Source organism: Pelodiscus sinensis, chromosome 1 (assembly GCF_052426305.1).
Source record: "Pelodiscus sinensis isolate ZL-2025 chromosome 1, ASM5242630v1, whole genome shotgun sequence".
NCBI classification, from domain to species: Eukaryota; Metazoa; Chordata; order Testudines; family Trionychidae; genus Pelodiscus; species Pelodiscus sinensis.
In genome coordinates this window covers 142,040,883-142,059,823 of record NC_143052.1, presented here as the reverse complement: position 1 = coordinate 142,059,823, position 18,941 = coordinate 142,040,883, and the positions used below count along the sequence as shown (strand labels likewise).

Here is an 18,941-nt window from a genome sequence, read left to right as displayed (position 1 = left end):
GAACTCTGTTTGTGGTGTTTTCCAAAATGTGTTTTACTTCTTGTTTTACATTATTTCTTTTCCCTTTTGTTAAAAGTTTCTCTTCTACACTCAGACTCTGTGCTTGTGAGTCAGGAAGCACTGCCTCCCAGTGGCACCCAGAGGGATTGTGTGAATTTCCCAGGTCACTGGGTAGGGGCTCAAACCAGTTCTATGTTGGATGGATGGAGAGAAACCCCTAAGTATTGAACCTGGCCCTGGCTGCTGGTGGTGCTATCTGGCAAAAGGGTTGCATTTTTGGAGGCTCGTCCAGAATCCTGGATCAGTACCCCTCACAAGTACATGGTGAGTGATTTCCTAACTGGCAAGCAGTGAGAGATAAAAAGGTGTTGTTTAAATAGTGGAAATTAAATCCTAGTGAGGAAAATAGAAAGGAGCATAAACTTTGTCAAATTAAGTGTAAAAATAGAATAAAGAAAGCCAAAAAGGAGCTAAATCAGCTTCTGTACCTAATGACTGGAAGATAGCTAATGTGATAGCTGAGGATTCTAGAGGTGACCCTGGCAATTACAGACCATGAAGTCTAACATCAGTATCAGGCAAATTAGTTGCAACCATAGTTAAGAATAGAATAGTCAGACACATAGACTAATATAATTTGTTGGGAGAAACTCAACATGGATTTTATAAAGGGAAAAAGTGTCTTACTAAACTATTTGGCTACGTCTACACTGGCAGCTTCTTGTGCAAGAACAATTGTTCTTGCGCAAAAACTTGCCTGCTGTCTACACTGCATGAGCGTTCTCGCGCAAGTAAATTTACAGTACAGTGTTGTAAAACAGGGCTTCTTCCAGAAGAGTTATTCCTCTCCCCGGCTACGTCTACACTGGCCCCTTTTCCGGAAGGGGCATGTAAATTTCACTAGTTGTCGTAGGGAAATCCGCAGGGGATTTAAATATCCCCCGCGGCATTTAAATAAAAATGTCCGCCGCTTTTTTCCGGCTTTTAAAAAAGCCGGAAAAGAGCGTCTAGACTGGCCCCGATCCTCCGGAAAAAGCGCCCTTTTCCGGAGGCTCTTATTCCTACTTTGAAGTAAGAATAAGAGCCTCCGGAAAAGGGCACTTAGGCACATATTTAAATCCCCCGCGGATTTCCCTACGACGACTAGTGAAATTTACATGCCCCTTCCGGAAAAGGGGCCAGTGTAGACGTAGCCCCCATGAGGAATAAGCCCTCCTGCGCAAGAGCCCTTTCAGAAGAGGGCAGTGTAGACAGGCAACATGAATTTCTTGCGCAAGAAGCCCCTATGGTTAAAATGGCCATGGCATACACTGCCATGGACGCTCTTGTGCAAAAGCACATCTCTTGCGCAAAAGCACATGGCAGTGTGGACGCACTCTTGTGGAAGACCTTTTGCACAAGAACTCTTCCGCAAAAAGAGTTCTTGTACAAGAAGCCGCCAGTGTAGATGTAGCCTTAGAGTTCTTTGCAGGGGTCAACAAGAATGTGGACAAGGGGGATCTAGTGGCTATAGTGTACAGGCAGTCCCCGAGTTACGTGGATCCGACTTATGTCGGATCCGCAGTTACGAACGGGGCTTTTCTTGCCCCGGAGGACTGGAGCGGCGGGACGCTCGGATGCGCTGCAGTCCCGCCGCCCCCGTCCTCTGGGCCGAGAAAAGCTGCTCCACGTCTCCCTGGTCTGCTGGGGGAGGGAGCCCCAGCCCAGCAGACCAGAGAGACGCAGAGCAAAGCCTTGGAGCACGCCCGCAGTGGGACAGCCCGGGCGTGCCCGGGCTGTCCCGCTGCGGGCACACTCCAAGGCTTTGCTCCCCGTCTCCCTGCAGACCAGGGAGACCGGGAGCAAAGCCGCGGAGCGTGCCCGCAGCGGAACAGCCCGGACGCACCCACGCTGTCCCGCTGTGGGTGCGCTCCAAGGCTTTGCTCCCTGTTTCCCTGCAGACCAGGGAGACGGAGCAAAGCTGTGGAGGACGCGGGCGGTCCCGCCACCCGCGTCTCCCTGGTCTGCTGGGGGGGGGGGGGGGGTGCAGCTAGTGCCCTCCCTTCCCCCCAGCAGACCAGGCTTTTCTTGCCTACCCCTGGGGTAGAGCGCCTGGGGCGCTGCCGGGTTGGTCCCGCAGCGCCGCTCCTCGGCGCTACTGTACCAACTGGGCAGCACCCCAGCTGCTCTGCCCCAGGCGTCCCCAAGTCAGCCGCTGCTGAAACTGACCAGGGGCTGACTACAGGAAGCCCGAGGCAGAGTTGCTCTGCCCCGGGCTTCCTGGAATCAGCCGCTGATCAGTTTCAGCAGCAGCTGACTTGGGGACGCCTGGGTTTCTTAAGTTGAATCCTATGTAAGTCAGAACTGGCGTCCAGATTCAGCCGCTGTTGAAACTGATCAGTTTCAGCAGCGGCTGACGCCAGTTCCAACTTACATACAGATTCAACTTAAGAACAAACCTACAGTCCCTATCTTGTACGTAACCCGGGGACTGCCTGTACTTAAATTTCCAGAAAGTCTTTGTCAAAGTCCCTCACAAAAGGCTCTTAAGTAAAGTTAGTTGTCATGAGATAAGAAGGAAGATCCACTTATGGATTGATAACTGGTTAAAAGACAGGAAATAAAGGGTAGGAATGAATCAGTTTTGAGAAAGGAGAGAGGTGACCAGTGGTGTTCCTCAAGGGTCCGTCTTGGGACCAATCCTACTTAACCTATTTATAAATGATCTGGAGAATGGGTAAACAGTGAGGTAGCAAAATTTGAAAATGACACTAAACTACTCAAGCTAGTTAAGATCAAAGCAGACTGTGAAGAGCTTCACAAGGATCTCACAAAACTAGGTGATTGGGCAACAAAACGGCAAATGAAATTTAATGTTGATAAATGCAAAGTAATGAACATTAGAAAAAATAACCCCAACTGCACATACAAAATGGGGACTAATTTAGCTATGATCTCTGAAGACAGAGATCTTGGGAGTATTAGAGGTGATAATTGGGGAAGCTATCTTTGTAATGGGTAAGGTAGTGGGTAAACCCATTACAAAGATAGCTTCCCCAATTATCACCTCTAATACCATTAACTCATAGACATCTGCCCTTCCCCACCTCTAATATCATTAACTCACAGGCATTCACCTTCCTTTCCCCTGCCCCCAGCATTCCCCTTCTATTCTGAAATGTGATTTGTCCTTTTCACGTGTTCATTTTTTTAAATTGTATCCTTTGGTATATATGGTTGTGACTATTTTCTTCCACTATTTGATCTGAGGAAGTGGGTCTGGCCCACGAAAGCTCATCATCTAATAAACCATCTTGTTAGTCTTTCAAGTGCTACATAGTCCTGTATTTTGTTTCAGCTACACTAGACTAACACGGCTACATTTCTATCACTATTCTTGATAAATACCTGTTTCAATTCACTCCCTCTGGGCCACTTTCAGAAGACAGGATACTGGGCTAGGTGGACCTTTGGTCTGACTCAGTATAGCTTTTCTTATGTTCTTATGGATGGATGGACAGACAGACACTCTCTCAAATATATAGTAGATAATATGTTTATAAACTCCCTATGTTATTTGTTGGCAGAATTTAAAAGAATCAGGATGCAATTTTGATTTAAATGGAACCCAAGCACATACTCCACTGTTTTGCTGAATAGGGATAATTTGCTCAACTCAAGTTTTAGGGTATGTTTACATGGCAATCCAAGCTGTGACTACAGCATTGGTAGGCCATATCCACAAGAGCACAACTAAAAGTAGTGTAGACATGGCAGCACAGGCTATCAATGTCAAGGACCATTGAGAGTTTTTGTAAAACCAAGATGAAGTCTACTATACCACATTTACAGTGCTATTTTTACCTAATATGGGTATTGCTCGTGCTGCAATTATACTGCAGGTTTCAATGTAGTTACATCCTTAGTTAATATTCACACAATATATTCCCAGTTAAATGTGCTTAATAGAGCATTCTGAACAGACCTGAACACACAACTCCCGCATCTTCATTGTGTCTGCAGTTATGTAGACCCCATCCTCCAGATGGACATTTCCAGAGATCAGATTCATTCCCAGAGCAGTTTACATTATCTAGCCAGATCTGCCCGGATCCTTCCCCATAATGAGCAGAGACAGATGCACTGAGGGCCCATCCACATCCCAGTTCTTTACAAACAACATTGGAGTCTGACAGGTCCCAGGAATCATCACAGACAGTTCCCCAGGTGCCATTGTAATAAATCTCCACTCTCCCAGCGCAATGATCTGAACCATTCACCAGTCTGAGCTGTCTGTTTCCTGTAGGAATAAATTTCAATTATTAACATGTCATATACCTATTGAACAAAAGGTTTGTGAGATTCCAGAAATGAAACACATGAGCAAATGTTATTGTCATATTCAACAATTCAAGACTGTGCTCTTTCAGATGTGGAGATCTTGAAGGTTGTCAGATGGTCTCATCTTCTATATACTTTGGCTGTGTCTACATTGGCAAGATTTTGCGCAAAAGTGGCTGCTTTTGCGCAAAATCTTGCCGCCAGTCTACACTGGCAGTGAATATTTGCGCAAGAACACTGACGTTGTAATGTACAAAATCAGTGCTTCTTGTGCAAATACTCTGATGCTCCCACTGAGGGATAAGCCCTCTTGTGCAAGTATTCTTGTGCAAGAGACCAGTGTAGACAGCAACGTACATTTCTTGCACAAGAAAGCCCGATAGCTAAAATGGCCATTGGAGCTTTCTTGCGCAAGAGAGCATCTACACTGGCACTGGACTTAAGAGGATTAAACTGTATATTTGTAATAGCTATAAGTTCTGTGACTAGGTCCAGGACATTTAAGTCTTTTGCACACAAAAAAAAATCATGCTGTTTGTCATTCTTAGCCGTGTAGATGGCTCTTTTTTGCACAAAAGCCTCTTGCACAAAAACAAGCTTCACTAATTATGCAAATGAAGTGTGGTGATATTCCACACTTCGCCTCATTTGCGTATTTTTTGTGCAAGAAGGGCAGTGTAGATGTAGCCAGTATCAAATGTCACATGTAAAATAAAGACTAGCTGATTTTGTTCACGGTTTTGTATCATAAATGACTTCAGACTATGTGTCTTGACTCCTTATGGTTTTTATAACTAACATCAAGACTTCTGCGTGTTTTTTTTTTGACAAAAATCTCACTTTGATTGTAAACTTACTCTGTATTCTGACACAAAATGTTCCACAGTTCATCCAGGACTCTGACCAACATACCATGAGGAGGAATCTCATCTTACTCCACAAACCAATTATTTTCATTAATCAATTATTTCACAAACCAATTATTTTCAACTGTTCAGAGTGTCCTATGCTTAGAACCCTATGCAGATATTTGCTGATTTTCAGGGCTCTATCTTTGCCCTTGAGTGGTAACAGTATAGCCCTTATTCATGTAAGCCCTTCAAAATATGTTCAGGTCTCAGTGAGTTGAATGGGATTTAAGTGCTTTTCTGAATTGAGGTCTAGAACTCTACTGCATATTAGATGTACTGTACATAGGTTTTGCTGTTATATGTTACTGAATTGGAAGGCACCCAATTCATTGTATTGAGAAAGGGGCCTGCTTGCGTGTCTCAAGCAGGAGATTTACTATGAAACATACTGTGCAGTGGCATGAAGCCCCAACAACAGCCTCCTTTCCCTCCTCCCATGCAGGACAAATGTCATCTGACAATCTGCCCCTGAGTCCCGGTTGCCAGTGTAGACGGGCTTAGGCAGGCGGGCTGCCTGCAATGCCATGATATGATGCTGCCCCTGGAAGTGGTCAGCTGCTGGCATGTCACTGCACGCCTTGCCAGGGGAGGGAGTGGCTCCTCAGGTAGTGCATGGAGATGTACTGTCTCCTCCAGAAGAAGTGCACATAAATGTGCCAACAGCAGGGCTAAGGGTTCCCTTCCTCCACACTGTGCCATTCCTGGAAGTGGCTGGCTTGTCCCTGTGGCCCCCAGGAGGGTTTCTCCTCATGTTGCCTCCTCCCGGAGCACCAACTCCGCAGCTCCCATTGGCTGGGAACAACATACAGTGGGTGTTGTGGAGGTGGTGTCTGCAGACAGCTTGCATGGAGACTGCTTGCCCTCTCTCAGGAGCCACTGCCAGAGGGGAGTGCTGGTCGCTTTAAAGCGCCCCAGCCAAAGTAAGCACTGACCCCCTCACACACTCTAACCCTCTACCCCAGCCCAGAGCCCACAACTTATGCTCAAACTCCCTCACAGAGCTGGACCCCTGTACCTCAAACCCTGCCCCAATCAAAGTACCTCACTTAATTTGTATTTACTTATTACAGGATGAAGAAAAAGAATGAAAAGCTGGGGGAGGGGGATAAGCGAGAATGTTCTTTTTTTTTGGCTGAGTCCTAAGGGGGCCCCCCAAAATGAAGCTGCACACGGGACCCTACTTCCACCACTGGTCTCAGGAGTTCCATTTATATCTACATGTGAACAGATGGGAGACTCAAGTGCAGATGACTGGCACTAATGGATTCTGGAGGAAGTGAAGTGTGAAATAGTGGAATTAATGACAACTCTATGACCTATTTTTGAACAGCAACTGTTCTCAAAGGCTGGAAAATGACTAGTGTGGTGTCTATTTTTATTAAAAGAAGAGAAAAAGAAAGAAAAAGGAAACATACACGCTGTTCCAAATGTGAATAGAAAGGCTCAATTGTACCCCCAACCTGCCTACTGCTTTTGCAGCTTGATTTAGGATCCAGACTATTTTCCTCCCTGAAGGGCAGTATCACACACTGAAGGGTAGATGTCATTAATTCTGCATTTCTCCTGTATTTACCTGAGCATACCACACTGGCCTCAGCATCAAGTGGGCACTGAGAAGCCTCAAAGGTAGTAACAAAGCTGTGATGCAAATGGGATTCACAACTGTTACAGTGAAGTGAGTCTATCCAGTTAGAGCCATTTCCTTTTCCAAAATATTCTCCTCTCAGGGCCAATACAGCAAATCCACAGTCGAGCTGATTGCAAAGGACATTGGCAATGGATAAGTCCCAGTGTGAGTCACAGAGGGTTCCCCAGGCACCATGCACCTGGATCTCCACCCTTCCTGAGCAGGCTGTGCTGCCATTCACCAGCCGCAGCCCTGTGTGTCCTGGGGAAAAGAGAGATGGGTTTAGAGAGGGAGCCTTAGAACTAATTTATACAAACTATTATGAGGCAATTGCATCCATTTATGCCATCAAAATGTTAGTCTTTCTGTGTTTTTGAACAAATTTATACTAGCCCCATGATCCAAGTTCCTTTCACAATAAGGACATTTTATTAGCATATTAACATAGTCCACAATATATTCCATATTTGTTTAATCTGACCTAGGATGTAGGGTGTTTACTTGTAAGATCACTGTGCAGCAATTTGTGTTTCACAGTTTGTAGCCTATTAAACCAGGAACCATATGACCTATTTCTAGTATCCTAAACAAACACCTTCACATTCACTGTAACTTAGTCCTATTTCTTTTCCACTGCAAGAAACACAGCACACAGTAGGCTAGAATCATCCTTTTGAAGTCTTACGTGAGCATATGATGCCAACATCATTAGCAGGCGAGCATGTCTGATTCACAAGAGATGTTCTGGGACAGTACGCAAGGTGAGATTCATTTCCTACACACTGGAATGTTTCATTCCAGACTCTCCCATTTCCTTCTCCAAACTGTGCTCCACGCAGGATAGCTATGGCTGTTCCACAGTTTAGCTCATTGCAGATCACACTGGCAGTGGTGAGACTGAAGTTGGAATCACAGACTATTGCCCATGTTTCTCCATGTTTTAGTTCAACATGTCCTGAGCAGTCACTGTCTCCTCCAGCAAGCTGGGGTGTAATATGACCTGGAAATAAATGTTCAGTGAGATTATAATAATATACGATATGTATGATGTTTATTTCAATAAAACTAATTTTGGAATAATATGCAATTTAGCATTAGTACAGGAATAAAATTCTGGCCTGTATCAACTAAGGATATACCAATGTATACATTGTAATAATACATCATCTATTATAACAAATAACATTATGTTAAATCACAATCTGCCATTACCATTTAGAAAGAGTGTTATTAATATTTTTAAATAATGTGTAATTATTATTACTTATTTTCTGAGTGCTTCAAAGCAGCAACATAAAAATTACAGTCTCTAGACAGCATTACTTCCAATTTAAAATATAAAGACGCAATTAAAAGTCCTGAAAAACATAATGTGGGCAATAGACAGAGGGAAGAATAATGATTATTAATAAATTATCTTATGGATTTTTAGAAGTCATTACATTCATGCCTTTCTATTCAGCTAAATCTTGCATCTGTTTTTACACACACACACACACACACACACACTCTCACACAGACACACACACACACTATGTAAACAGAGATAAAAATGGATATATAAATTATGCAGAATTTTACACATACATTGCACCTGCAAGCAGTCATGACTATAGTTAAGATTGTTTGTCACTTCCCATTGTAAAATCCTGTTTAAAATGTTTTGCAATGTCGTCCATGTCAAGTGGATGACTTTTTTGTTTTGTTTTTAAAAACAGTTGAGCTACTTACTAAAATGAAATTAGACAAAAGAATGTTAATTTCCCCAAGTAATGAATTGATTATAACATTGTATTGAGTCAGGAATGTGACTTATTTTTTCATTAAAATCTGCTAAAATCTGGCCGAGTTAGGTGCCTTTGAATAACTGCAATTCACACATGCTCTGTGGAGACTTGTTAGAGTTTGGTTGCTGAGCATACTCCAGCCTCTCACAGCTCCTATATGTGACCAGACTCTGCATGTACCACCCCACAGCTGCAGGGGCTGAGCAGGTTTTTCCCTTCAATTGCTATTCCAGGCTAAGATGGTTCTGAGGAGCAAAGCTGTAAACAGGCAGCGGATTCTCCTTTTGCCCGCTGCTTACCTCCAGGCAGGAAGCAGGGGAATACAACTTAGCTCAGAATGCAGAGGGTGCGTAACATGAAGGAAGACATGAGGAGAGTGTGAGGAAAAGCAGAGGGAGAAGGAGATAATAGCTAGAAGCAGGGCAAGGGGAAGAAAAAGCAGGAGACAGGAAGCAGTGGTAGTGGTGGGCAGTGATTTTAATGGTAGGTGGGTCCCTAAGCACTTCTGAAAATTCCAATAGGTGCCTCTCCAGGCACCTCAATGCTTTTAAAATTGTGTCTAGTACTTATAACTTCCTGCTTATGCATAGCTACCATCCTCCCAATATCTATTCCTGCCCCCCTGTGCATTCCAAACAGGACTCAGAATCTTTCAGGAATGGGCAAATAGGAGAGCAAACTTGTGGAAGGGAGAAAGAGCCAGGGGCAACTAAGGCAGCCAAGAGAAGTGGATAGGTTCAAGTATCCCTGCGGCTAGTAGAGTGAGGGGCGATGTTGTAGAGGTGGAAACAGAAGTACTTTAAAAGGGAAGAGGGATGTAAGCAGGCAGAGATGGGGGCCTCAGAAGCAGGAAAGGAACTCCTTTGAAGGAATGATGCAATACAGATGCCCAGAAGAGTGATCATCCAGTTTTTGTATTCTGCTTTGTCTCTACTACTATATTCTATGGAGAGGAAAGAATGTGGTTATTCCTCAAGAAAGTGGGAAGTGGAGGAGTGAGTGCCACCAACCAGAAGCATCATCAAAAATTTCCTAATTGCCTAATCAGCGCAGAGTAGAGAGAAAGAATGACTTTTCATGTCTCGCTCACAACACTCCTGTTAATACATTCCAGAATTAAGTTTGCTTTTTTTGCAACAGTGTCACACTTTTGACACATATTTAGCTTGTGGTCTACTATGACCCCTAGATACCTTTCTACAGTCCTGCTTCTTAGACAGTTGCTTCCCATTCTGTATGTGTGAAACAGATTGGGCCTTCCTAAGTGGAGTACTTTGCACTTGTCCTTATTAAACTTCATCCTATTTACCTCAAACCATTTCTCCAGTTTATTCAGATCATTTTGAAGTATGACCCTGTCCTCTAAAGCAGTTGCAACCCCTCCCAGCTTAATATCATCTACAAACTTAATAAGTTTATTCTCTATGACATCATCTAAATCATTGATGAAGATATTGAATAGAACCGGTCCCAAAACAGACAGATCCCTGTGGAACCTCACTTGTTATGCCCTTCCAGCATGACTGTGAACCATTAATAACTACTCTCTGAGAACAGTTATCCAGCCAGTTATGCACCCACCTTATAGTAGCCTCATCTGAGTTGTATTTGCCTAGTTTATTGATAAGAAGGTCATGTGAGACCATATCAAATGCCTTACTAAAGTCTAGGTATACCATGTCCATCACTTCTCCCTTATCCACAAAACTTGTTATCCTATGAAAGAAAACTATCAGATTGGTTTGACATGATTTGTTCTTTACAAATCCACGCTAGATGTTACCTATAACCTTATTTTCTTTCAATGCACTGTAAAACCTGTAAAATGGGAGGTGTATAAAAATGAAATATGTATTATTGAAACAAACAATGTTGGAATAGTGAAAATCTTTCACAAGTGACTGAGGATGTGAATTACACACATTTTCCCCAACGTCTAGAAAGTTTAATAAGAATAACAGGTTTCTATTTATTTTTCACTCGCAGATTTTACCTGGTATTGCTCAGGCCCTTAACTCAGTTAAGGGTTGTTGTTGTTGTTTTAAATAAAAAGGAAAATGTACACGCTTTACTTAAATGATTGTATTTTTCAAAAATACAGTGTTATTTTTGTGAATTTAATTTTTATTTAAGATTTCTTTAAAAAAATAGATTAAAATTTTTCTATTTAAATTTTTTAGTATTTTTTTAAAATAGGAATTCCATCAAATGTAGTTTTTCTTCATCCCTATAAACTCTTATTCATTCTGTTTTATCAAAAAGGGCTTATAGTCAATTTGGTCTCCAATAACATTTTCTTCTAGTTTTCAAAGTTTCAATGTTTTATTTAAGCATTGACTTAGCTGTGCCAAAACAGAGCACTACTCCAAATTTCTCCATTTTATCTTTTTTTTCTGTAAGTTTTATTGAGAAGTAATCCTATTATAGGTTCATCCTATTTTACTGACTCATCTTGGTTCAGTCTCTTTCAACATTTGCTCAGTGATGTCAATTTTGAGGACTGTACTTGATTTCATGACTGTTTCTTTTCTGTTTGCTTCTCATAAAACAAATTTCATTCCAAGCACATCCGTTTTTCCTAGTACAACCAAACCCTGACCGTTCTTTAAGTTATGATAAGAGGAAGCTGCATACCACATTTGGTGGTCCTAACTCTTACCATTTAGGACAGTGGTCACCAACCATTAGATTGGGATTTACTAGTAGATCTTGGAGCCTCTGACAGGTGATCCTGACAGGTTTGGCCAAGAGGCTATCAAAGGCTTGCACTTCAACTGCTCCTCTCCTCACTGCTGCACACTTCCTGCCCTTTGTCTTAGAGCTTTCACCAGTTAGGGGCAGAGTGTTGGAGTTCAGGGCAGGGCAGGAAGAGGAACGGGTGCTGATGTCAGGGTGTCCCCTCTCCCACCCTGTATTCTATCTCCACGGAACAGAGGGGGGCACAATAAGGCCTGGGATGGAGGAGGTTTGCTGGATGCTTTTGAGAGTGGTGCAGGGCCAGGGCAGGGGTGAGCCTACCTTAGCCCCACTGCACCACCTGTGGTAAGCAGTGTCCAGCTGGAGGCTGCATCCTGAAACCTGCTCCAGTCATAAACCTCCTTCTACACCCCAAGTCCCTGCCCTAATCCTGAGCTCCCCCTAAACCCAAACTCTCTTACAAAGCCTGTACCCTGAACCCCCTTGTACACCCCAACTCCCTGCCCCAAGCTCAGCTGAGAGCAACTCCAAATCCCTTAACCCAAGACCAGAGCCTGCACCCCAACCTTCTGCCCCTGCCTAGTGAAAGTGAAGGAGGGTGGGGAGGGAGAGAGGATGGAATGAGCAGGGGCAGGGCTTTGCAGAAGGGGTGGGAAAAAGGTGGGGCAAGGGTATTTGGGTTTCAGGTAGATCTTGGATTGCACTTAAATTCAAAAAAGCGATCTTGTGCTTAAGAAGGTTGGAGACCACTGGTTTAGGAGGAGTTCTTGAACAATCTCTCTGCAATATATAGTAGATTAAGGACTTAAGCATGTGACACTCTAGATCACTGATTCTTAACCTTTTTGGCCCGTGGCCCACCTGCCTCAATGCAAATCTTTCCGTGCTAATGGAAGCTTGCCATTAATTACAGCCGAGCCATTTTGCTAGTGCTGCAGCTAGGGAGAATGATGTAATTTAACCAGTAAGAAAGGAAATATTAATTGGAATTATTAAAAGGCAAGAGCAAGGGAAGATGCAGTGAGTGACCAGAAGGGAGGGTGCAGGAGCAAGGGTGAGTGTGCAGGAACGAGGGAGGATGCAGGAGCAGGCTGGGGTGCAGGGTCTCGGGGGATGGGGGTGCATGAGTGGGGTAGGAGTGCGGGGATCTGGGTACAAGGGGAAGGGGGGGCCACTCACTTGCCTTTGTGCCCCATGCCGATTCCAGCCAATGGGAGCAGCAGAGAAAGCCTCCAGGCAGCACGCCTGCTCAGTACTGTTCCCCTAGCTGGGAGAGTGGGAGGGAGAGCACTTCTTCCCCATAAGCCAGATAGCCCCGAGCCTCGCTGTGCATTCTCCCCGCTGCCCCACTCCCCCTAGTAGCGGGAAGCCAACACTAGTGCTCCAGCTGCATTTGGGAGGGGGAGAGTGAGGCTGAAGCATCAGCACAGGGTCCCCGCTAAGGGGTGAAGGAGATGAACTGCAAACAAACACGGACCACCTGGAAGGCAGCCATAGATCACTAGTGGTCCGCGGACTGCACTTTGAGAACTACTGCTCTAGATTAATTCCCTTTTTTCTCAGGAGGATTGTACCTTTACGGTTGATTTCTTACCTGAACAGGTGACTCTAGCTGGCTTATAATGATCACAACTATGCACACCCCATCCGCTATGTTTACACTCCAAGAGAGATGACTCAGTACCATTACAGACAACTTCATCCAGCCAAATTGGCCCAGAACTGGAACCAGAATGTTCTTGATCATGGACACTAATAGCAGATCCACATCCCAATTGCCTACAAACAACGTTAGCATCTTCCATTTCCCAGACGCTATCACACACCATCCCCCACTGATCCTGGTGTTTAATCTCCACTTTCCCGGCACAGGGGCTGCCTCCATCCACCAGCCTCAGGTCATCAGTAGCTCCTTCAAAAAGAGACAGATTATGAAGTTATTGGAGAAAACTCTAAGACACATCCTCAACCCCATATTATTATTAATATTTATATTAGGGATGTCAAGCAATTAAAAATAATCATGATTAACTGTGCTGCTAAACAATAGAAAAATATATATTTAAATATATTTGGCTGTTTTCTACATTTTCAAATATTTTCATTTAAATTATCACACAGAATACAAAGTGCACAGCACTCACTTTGTTTTTTGTAAAAAACTCTAAAGAAATGATATTTTCAATTCACCTAATACAATAAAGTAGTGTAATTGCTTTATCAGAAAAGTTGAACTTACAAATATAGAATTATGTACAAAAATGACTGCATTCAAAAAATAAAACAGTGTAAAACTTTAGAGTCTAAAGTCCATTAAGTACAGCCAATTGCTCAGACAAACATGTTTTTTTACATTTGCAGGAGATAATGGTGCCCACTTCTTTTTTACAATGTTATCGGAAAGCAAAGCCAAGTGTTTGCCAGGCACAGTTATAGCTGGTGTCTCAAGATATTTACATGCCAGATATGCTAAAGATTTATGTTTCCCTCCATGCTTCAAACAACATTCCAGAGTACATGCATTTATGCTAATGATGGGTTGTGTTATGGACTGACACATATTCATTTTCACCATTCGAGTGTAGCGCCCCCTCTCCACCTGGTTACCTTCTTTAAAGCCAATCTCTTTACAGGTTTTGATGGATAGGTCTGGGTTCTTCTGGATCCCGCCACCCACTCAACTTTATTTTTTCTGATGGATTTATTTGGCGGTGCCTCCACCCCCCTCACTCCTTCCTGGCAGGGTCACCAGGGCAGCTTGGAAGGAAAATTCTAGCCAGGGTAATCCCCACGTATTTGCCAGATAGTTGGAGACTCCCAGAAAATGGCACAAACACAAATATATTAAACAGGAGACAAATAGAACAGAACAGGGTAAAACACTATTTTTAGGGTCACCGGTGCCCAGCAACTGTAAGATCAGTGTCCCATTGGTACGAGTACTTTGTTGGGGCCCTTGACGACTGTTGACCACAAAATCCTTCTCTGCAGTGGTTTAGCAGTGGGGCTGACTAGGTCCAGTACAGCCCAAAGGACTCACACATGGGAGAAGGCAGTACATCCCTCCACAGGCTTAATATGCTTCAGGTAATAAAATCCCCAAACAGATTCCCTGCCTGACTAACTAAAAATTGGTGCACTCACACACTCCATGAATGAGCCTCAGGTTGAGAGATGACTCAGTCACTGCAGAGGGGCTGCTCTCTTCTCGCAGGGATCCTCTTCAGGCAGGAATCAGGCTGCTTCGGTCCCAGAATTTCCTCTCACCGTGAAGGGGTGCAGGGCTCAAGGTGCAGGCCACACGACGGCACCAAAATTCAAACTATAACCTCCCAGCCCAGCATTCAGACACACACAGCAGGCAGCAGCCCTGAACTCGCAGCTAGAGCCAAGCTGACCATGCAGTGACTGGTCTTACCCAGGGAGCTGAAGAGCCAACTCAGCCTGGCTGGGGAAGCCTCCCAGCAAACTCCACAACTGGGAATCAACAGGGGAGACATAAACCCAGCTGAAGGATCCTGCCTTCAGGTCCCTAGAGGCTAGTTCTCAGGGGGAACCCTGCATGCAGGCCTGGGGCTTACTAGCTCCCACACAGCCAGTCCTCCCCTTGCCCTGCTGGCTCCAGACTCCCCTAAACAATGGCCTCTCCTTCCCCCTGGGAGGGGCATCTCACTCCCTATGGGTTGCCCGGCAGACTCTGGCCCTGGTAGGGACGGGGAGCCAAGGCAAACTCAGAGTGCCTCTCCCTGAGCTGCCAGCAGACAAGGCCCCGGGAATCTAAGTAATCTGCTTGGGGGTTACATGAGTCAGATGCCACCAGCAGAAGGTTGATTTTCCTTTTTGGTGATTCAGGTTCTATAATTTTTGCATAAGAGTGTTTCACTTTTAAGACTTCTGGAAGCATGCACCACAGTTAGTCTCTCTCGGGTTTTGGAAGGCACTTGAGATTCTTAAACCTTGGGTTGAGAGCTGTAGCTATCTTTACAAACCTAATATTGGTACCATGACTGGGTATTCCATATTCTTTACGAAAATATGTTTATGAACATGAACATGACATAACTAGCTTCATGACTGTGAAATAACACATGAGATATCATTAGAAAAGTTACAGTCTATGGAATATGATGTTCCTATTTGTATGCACACATCATTTTTGTAGATTAAGTTAAAATGTTTATGTAAATACACATTCACTGTTTGGGTCATGCCCACTGTTTACACGTCAGGTCTATATACACCCATCAGCAAAGAGACAATGAAGCTTAACCTCTCTGTGGACTTGGAAAGCCTATGAAATATGGCGACATGGATCTTGCAGAGACATCTGACCATGTCACCTGATACTGGAATGCATTTTAGACCTTGCACTTTTCCATGAGGAACTGGTCAAACTGAAACAATGGTCTCCTACCATGTGCAAATCCTACTTAAGGGTAGGGGGAGTGGGGTAATTCTGGAAGTCAGTTCTGCCAGGTTACCCATCAAAGATGGCTGCTGGAAACACATAAGACTGAACAAGAGAAATGACTGGACCCAGACTGGAAAGGCATCCAGTCTGTGCAAAGATTATTTGAACTTTATAGGAAGAACATGTTATTTGTAACCAGTTTTTAGTTAATCTAATTTAGTTTGCATGCTTTGTTTTATTTTGCTTAGTAATTTGCTTTATTCTGTCTGCTATCTCTTACAACAACTTAAATCCCACCTTTTACACTTAATAAAATCACTTTTGTTTATTAATAAACCCGGTGTAAATAATAGTTATTGGGGGCAAGGGCAAGAAGTCTGTGCATAGCTCTCTTTACTTTGAGAAAGAGAGAGAACAAAATGAGCTTATTCTATATAAAGTTTTATACAGGATAAGATGGATTTATCTGAGGCTGTGCATTTGGGTGCTGAGGCAAATCCCCTTAGGTGAGGCTTCCCAAAGCAGATCTCAGTGTCTATATTATATGACAAAGGGCTGTGTCCCTACCTCTTTACGTCTATACTACTTCCTTCTTGCGCAAATGCCTATGAAAATGAAGCATGTTTTAGCATATTGCCACCAGGATTGCCAGATGGTTTAACCAAAAATACCAAATCCCTTCCCCCCACCCCAAAGAAAAAAAACACCGGGAATAACTTCTGTTGAGGAAAAAAAAAGGGCTCTGTGCCTTTATATGGCTCTGCGCTCCTCACTCCCTCGCCCTCCGCCAGACGCAGCAGGGGAAAATTTTTCCTGCTGGGCTTCCGTCCGACGGAAACAGGAAATACCAGACATTTCACATGTCCTGTATTTTCTGTTTTTTTTACTGGATGGGAGACCCAAATAACGGACAGTCCAGGCGAAAACCAAACACCGGGCAACCCTAATTGCCATGCTTCATTTGCATAATTAATTAGGGGCTGTTTTGGCGCAAGAGGCTTTTGCATAAAAAGGAGCTGTGTAGATGGCTCCTTTTTATGCAAAACCCCCATCTTAGGCAAGAGCCGTTTTTCCTAATTTTTTCAGGAGGAACGGCTCTTGCACAAGAGGGTTTTTTTTGCGCAAAAGGGAGCCGTCTACACAACTCCTTTTTGCACAAAAGTCTCTTGCTCAAAAACAGCCCCTAATTAATTATGCAAATTAAGTATGGCAATATGCTAATCCACACTTCATTTGCATAGACTTTTGCGCAAGAAGGAAGCAGTATAGACGTAGCCTCTGTGTCTGTGCTGGAGGAGACCTGAGGGCCTGGCTCAGCAGGACAGAGTTAAGGGGCACCTCTGAAGACAGGAAGATAGGCTCACTGATATATCAGTACAGCCAAGTGACCAAATCCATCACAGGTACTGTCTTTGCAGTTTGTCAAACCTCCAGAGAAAGTGTTCTTAAATTAAATCTGTGCTGGGTCACCATCTGAGACTGCTATAACATGAAATACATGGCAGAATGAGGGGAAATTAGAGAGCAGGAGACATAAAATTCTCCCCAATTAGTGTAATTAATACTTTTTTAAAAAAATGAGTGTTACTAGCATGGAAGTGTGCCTTCCAGAATGATGGCTGAAGCATGAAGAGGGACATGAATGTTTAGCATATCTGGCACATAAATACCTTGCCGTGCCAGCTGCAAAATGCCATGCAAATGCCTTTTCTCACTTTCAGGTAACATTGTAAATAAGAGCAGGCAGCATTATCTCCTGTAAACATAAACAAACTTGTTTGTCTTTGCAACTGGCTGAACTAGAAGTAGGACTGAGTAGGCGCTCAAATTTTCCATTGTTTTGTTTTTGAATGCAGTTATGTAACTATATATATAAAAGTTTGTACTTTTATAACAAAGAGATTGTGCTACCATACATGCTTAGGTGAAGTGAAAAATACTATTTCTTTTGCTTAACATTTTTAGTGTGTGAAAATTTGTAATAAATAGAAAACGAGCACTGTACATTTTGTATTGTGTTTCAGTTGAAATCAATATATTTGAAAATATGGAAAAATACCCAAACTATTTAAATAAATGATATTTTATTACTGTTTAATAGTGTAATTAATACTGTGATTACAACTGAAAGCTAACTGCCATTAAAATTGACAGCCTTAATTTTTATATTTACAGGGTGAGAGAGAGAGTGCATTATGGATGAAAAGTAAATTACAGAATTTCCAGAGAATCACTACTTCTTGCTTAATTGGACACAGAAAGCTTTTGATAACTTTGAATAACAAATATTTGAATAAAATGGAAGCGAGGTAAGAAGGGGATTGATTGTTTTATTGCCATGAAAAACATTTGGGTAATTTTTGTTTGAAAGAATTGTATACCACAGCCGTGATCTAAGACTTCCTGTGGTAAAGATATTTTGTTTTTTACATCAGGAGTCTAGAATAATTATCTCTGATATTGTAATCATTGCTTTAATTCTTACCTGAGCACACAATGCGGACATCGTTTGCATGTGAACATGTCTCATTCAAATGTGATATCCTGGGGCAATAGAAGAGTTGTGGTTCATTCCCAGCACACACAAAGGTTTCATTCCAGATTGGCACATCTTGTTCTTTAAAATCAGCTCCTCCCAGGATGGATACCACTGCTCCACAGTTTAATTCGCTACAGATCACACTGGCAGCTTTGAGATCGAAGTCAGCATCACAGACTGAAACCCATATTTCTCCATGTTCTATCTCAACACGTCCTGAACAGACACTGTCCCCTCCAACCAGCTGGGACTTAATATGGCCTAGAGAATCAATAAAGCCAGGGATTGAGACACTGACACGCTGCAGCATCTTTTTATACCTTGATCTGCAAATATTTAAAAGTAATATTTCTCTAGTGAAAGTATTTAGAAACTATAAGCTATGGTAATGAGTATGCTTCAGTGATGTAGCATCTAGTAGGGTTAAAATGTACAATTAGACACCATAATTTAAAAACAAAATTGTTACAGAGGTTTTAAACGAATACTTTATCTTGCTCTATATATAAAAAAAGCTTTTCCTGAAGGAAGACAGGATGATGTCATCACCTCACTGTATGTCCTGCCTGCCTCCCTCCCCCCTCCCCCCGTAGAGCCTGACCTTGCTGCTTCCCCTTGCCACTTGGAATGGCTATTTTAAACCAAGCCC

The 18,941-nt window shown here is 43.2% G+C and overlaps 1 protein-coding gene across 1 annotated transcript in view; it reads right to left on the bottom strand.

The window, feature by feature from the left end:
- Nucleotides 1–18,941, bottom strand: part of LOC102455180 (scavenger receptor cysteine-rich domain-containing protein DMBT1-like) — a 93,199-nt gene that overhangs the window by 65,995 nt on the left and 8,263 nt on the right. The window contains exons 4-8 of the mRNA XM_075903235.2: nt 18,239–18,553; nt 12,937–13,254; nt 7,544–7,858; nt 6,805–7,119; nt 3,965–4,279 (exon numbers count right to left, since the gene is read on the bottom strand). Of these exons, the coding sequence (XP_075759350.2) occupies nt 3,965–4,279; nt 6,805–7,119; nt 7,544–7,858; nt 12,937–13,254; nt 18,239–18,553 (1,578 nt within the window). The remainder of the gene's footprint in view (nt 1–3,964; nt 4,280–6,804; nt 7,120–7,543; nt 7,859–12,936; nt 13,255–18,238; nt 18,554–18,941) is intronic.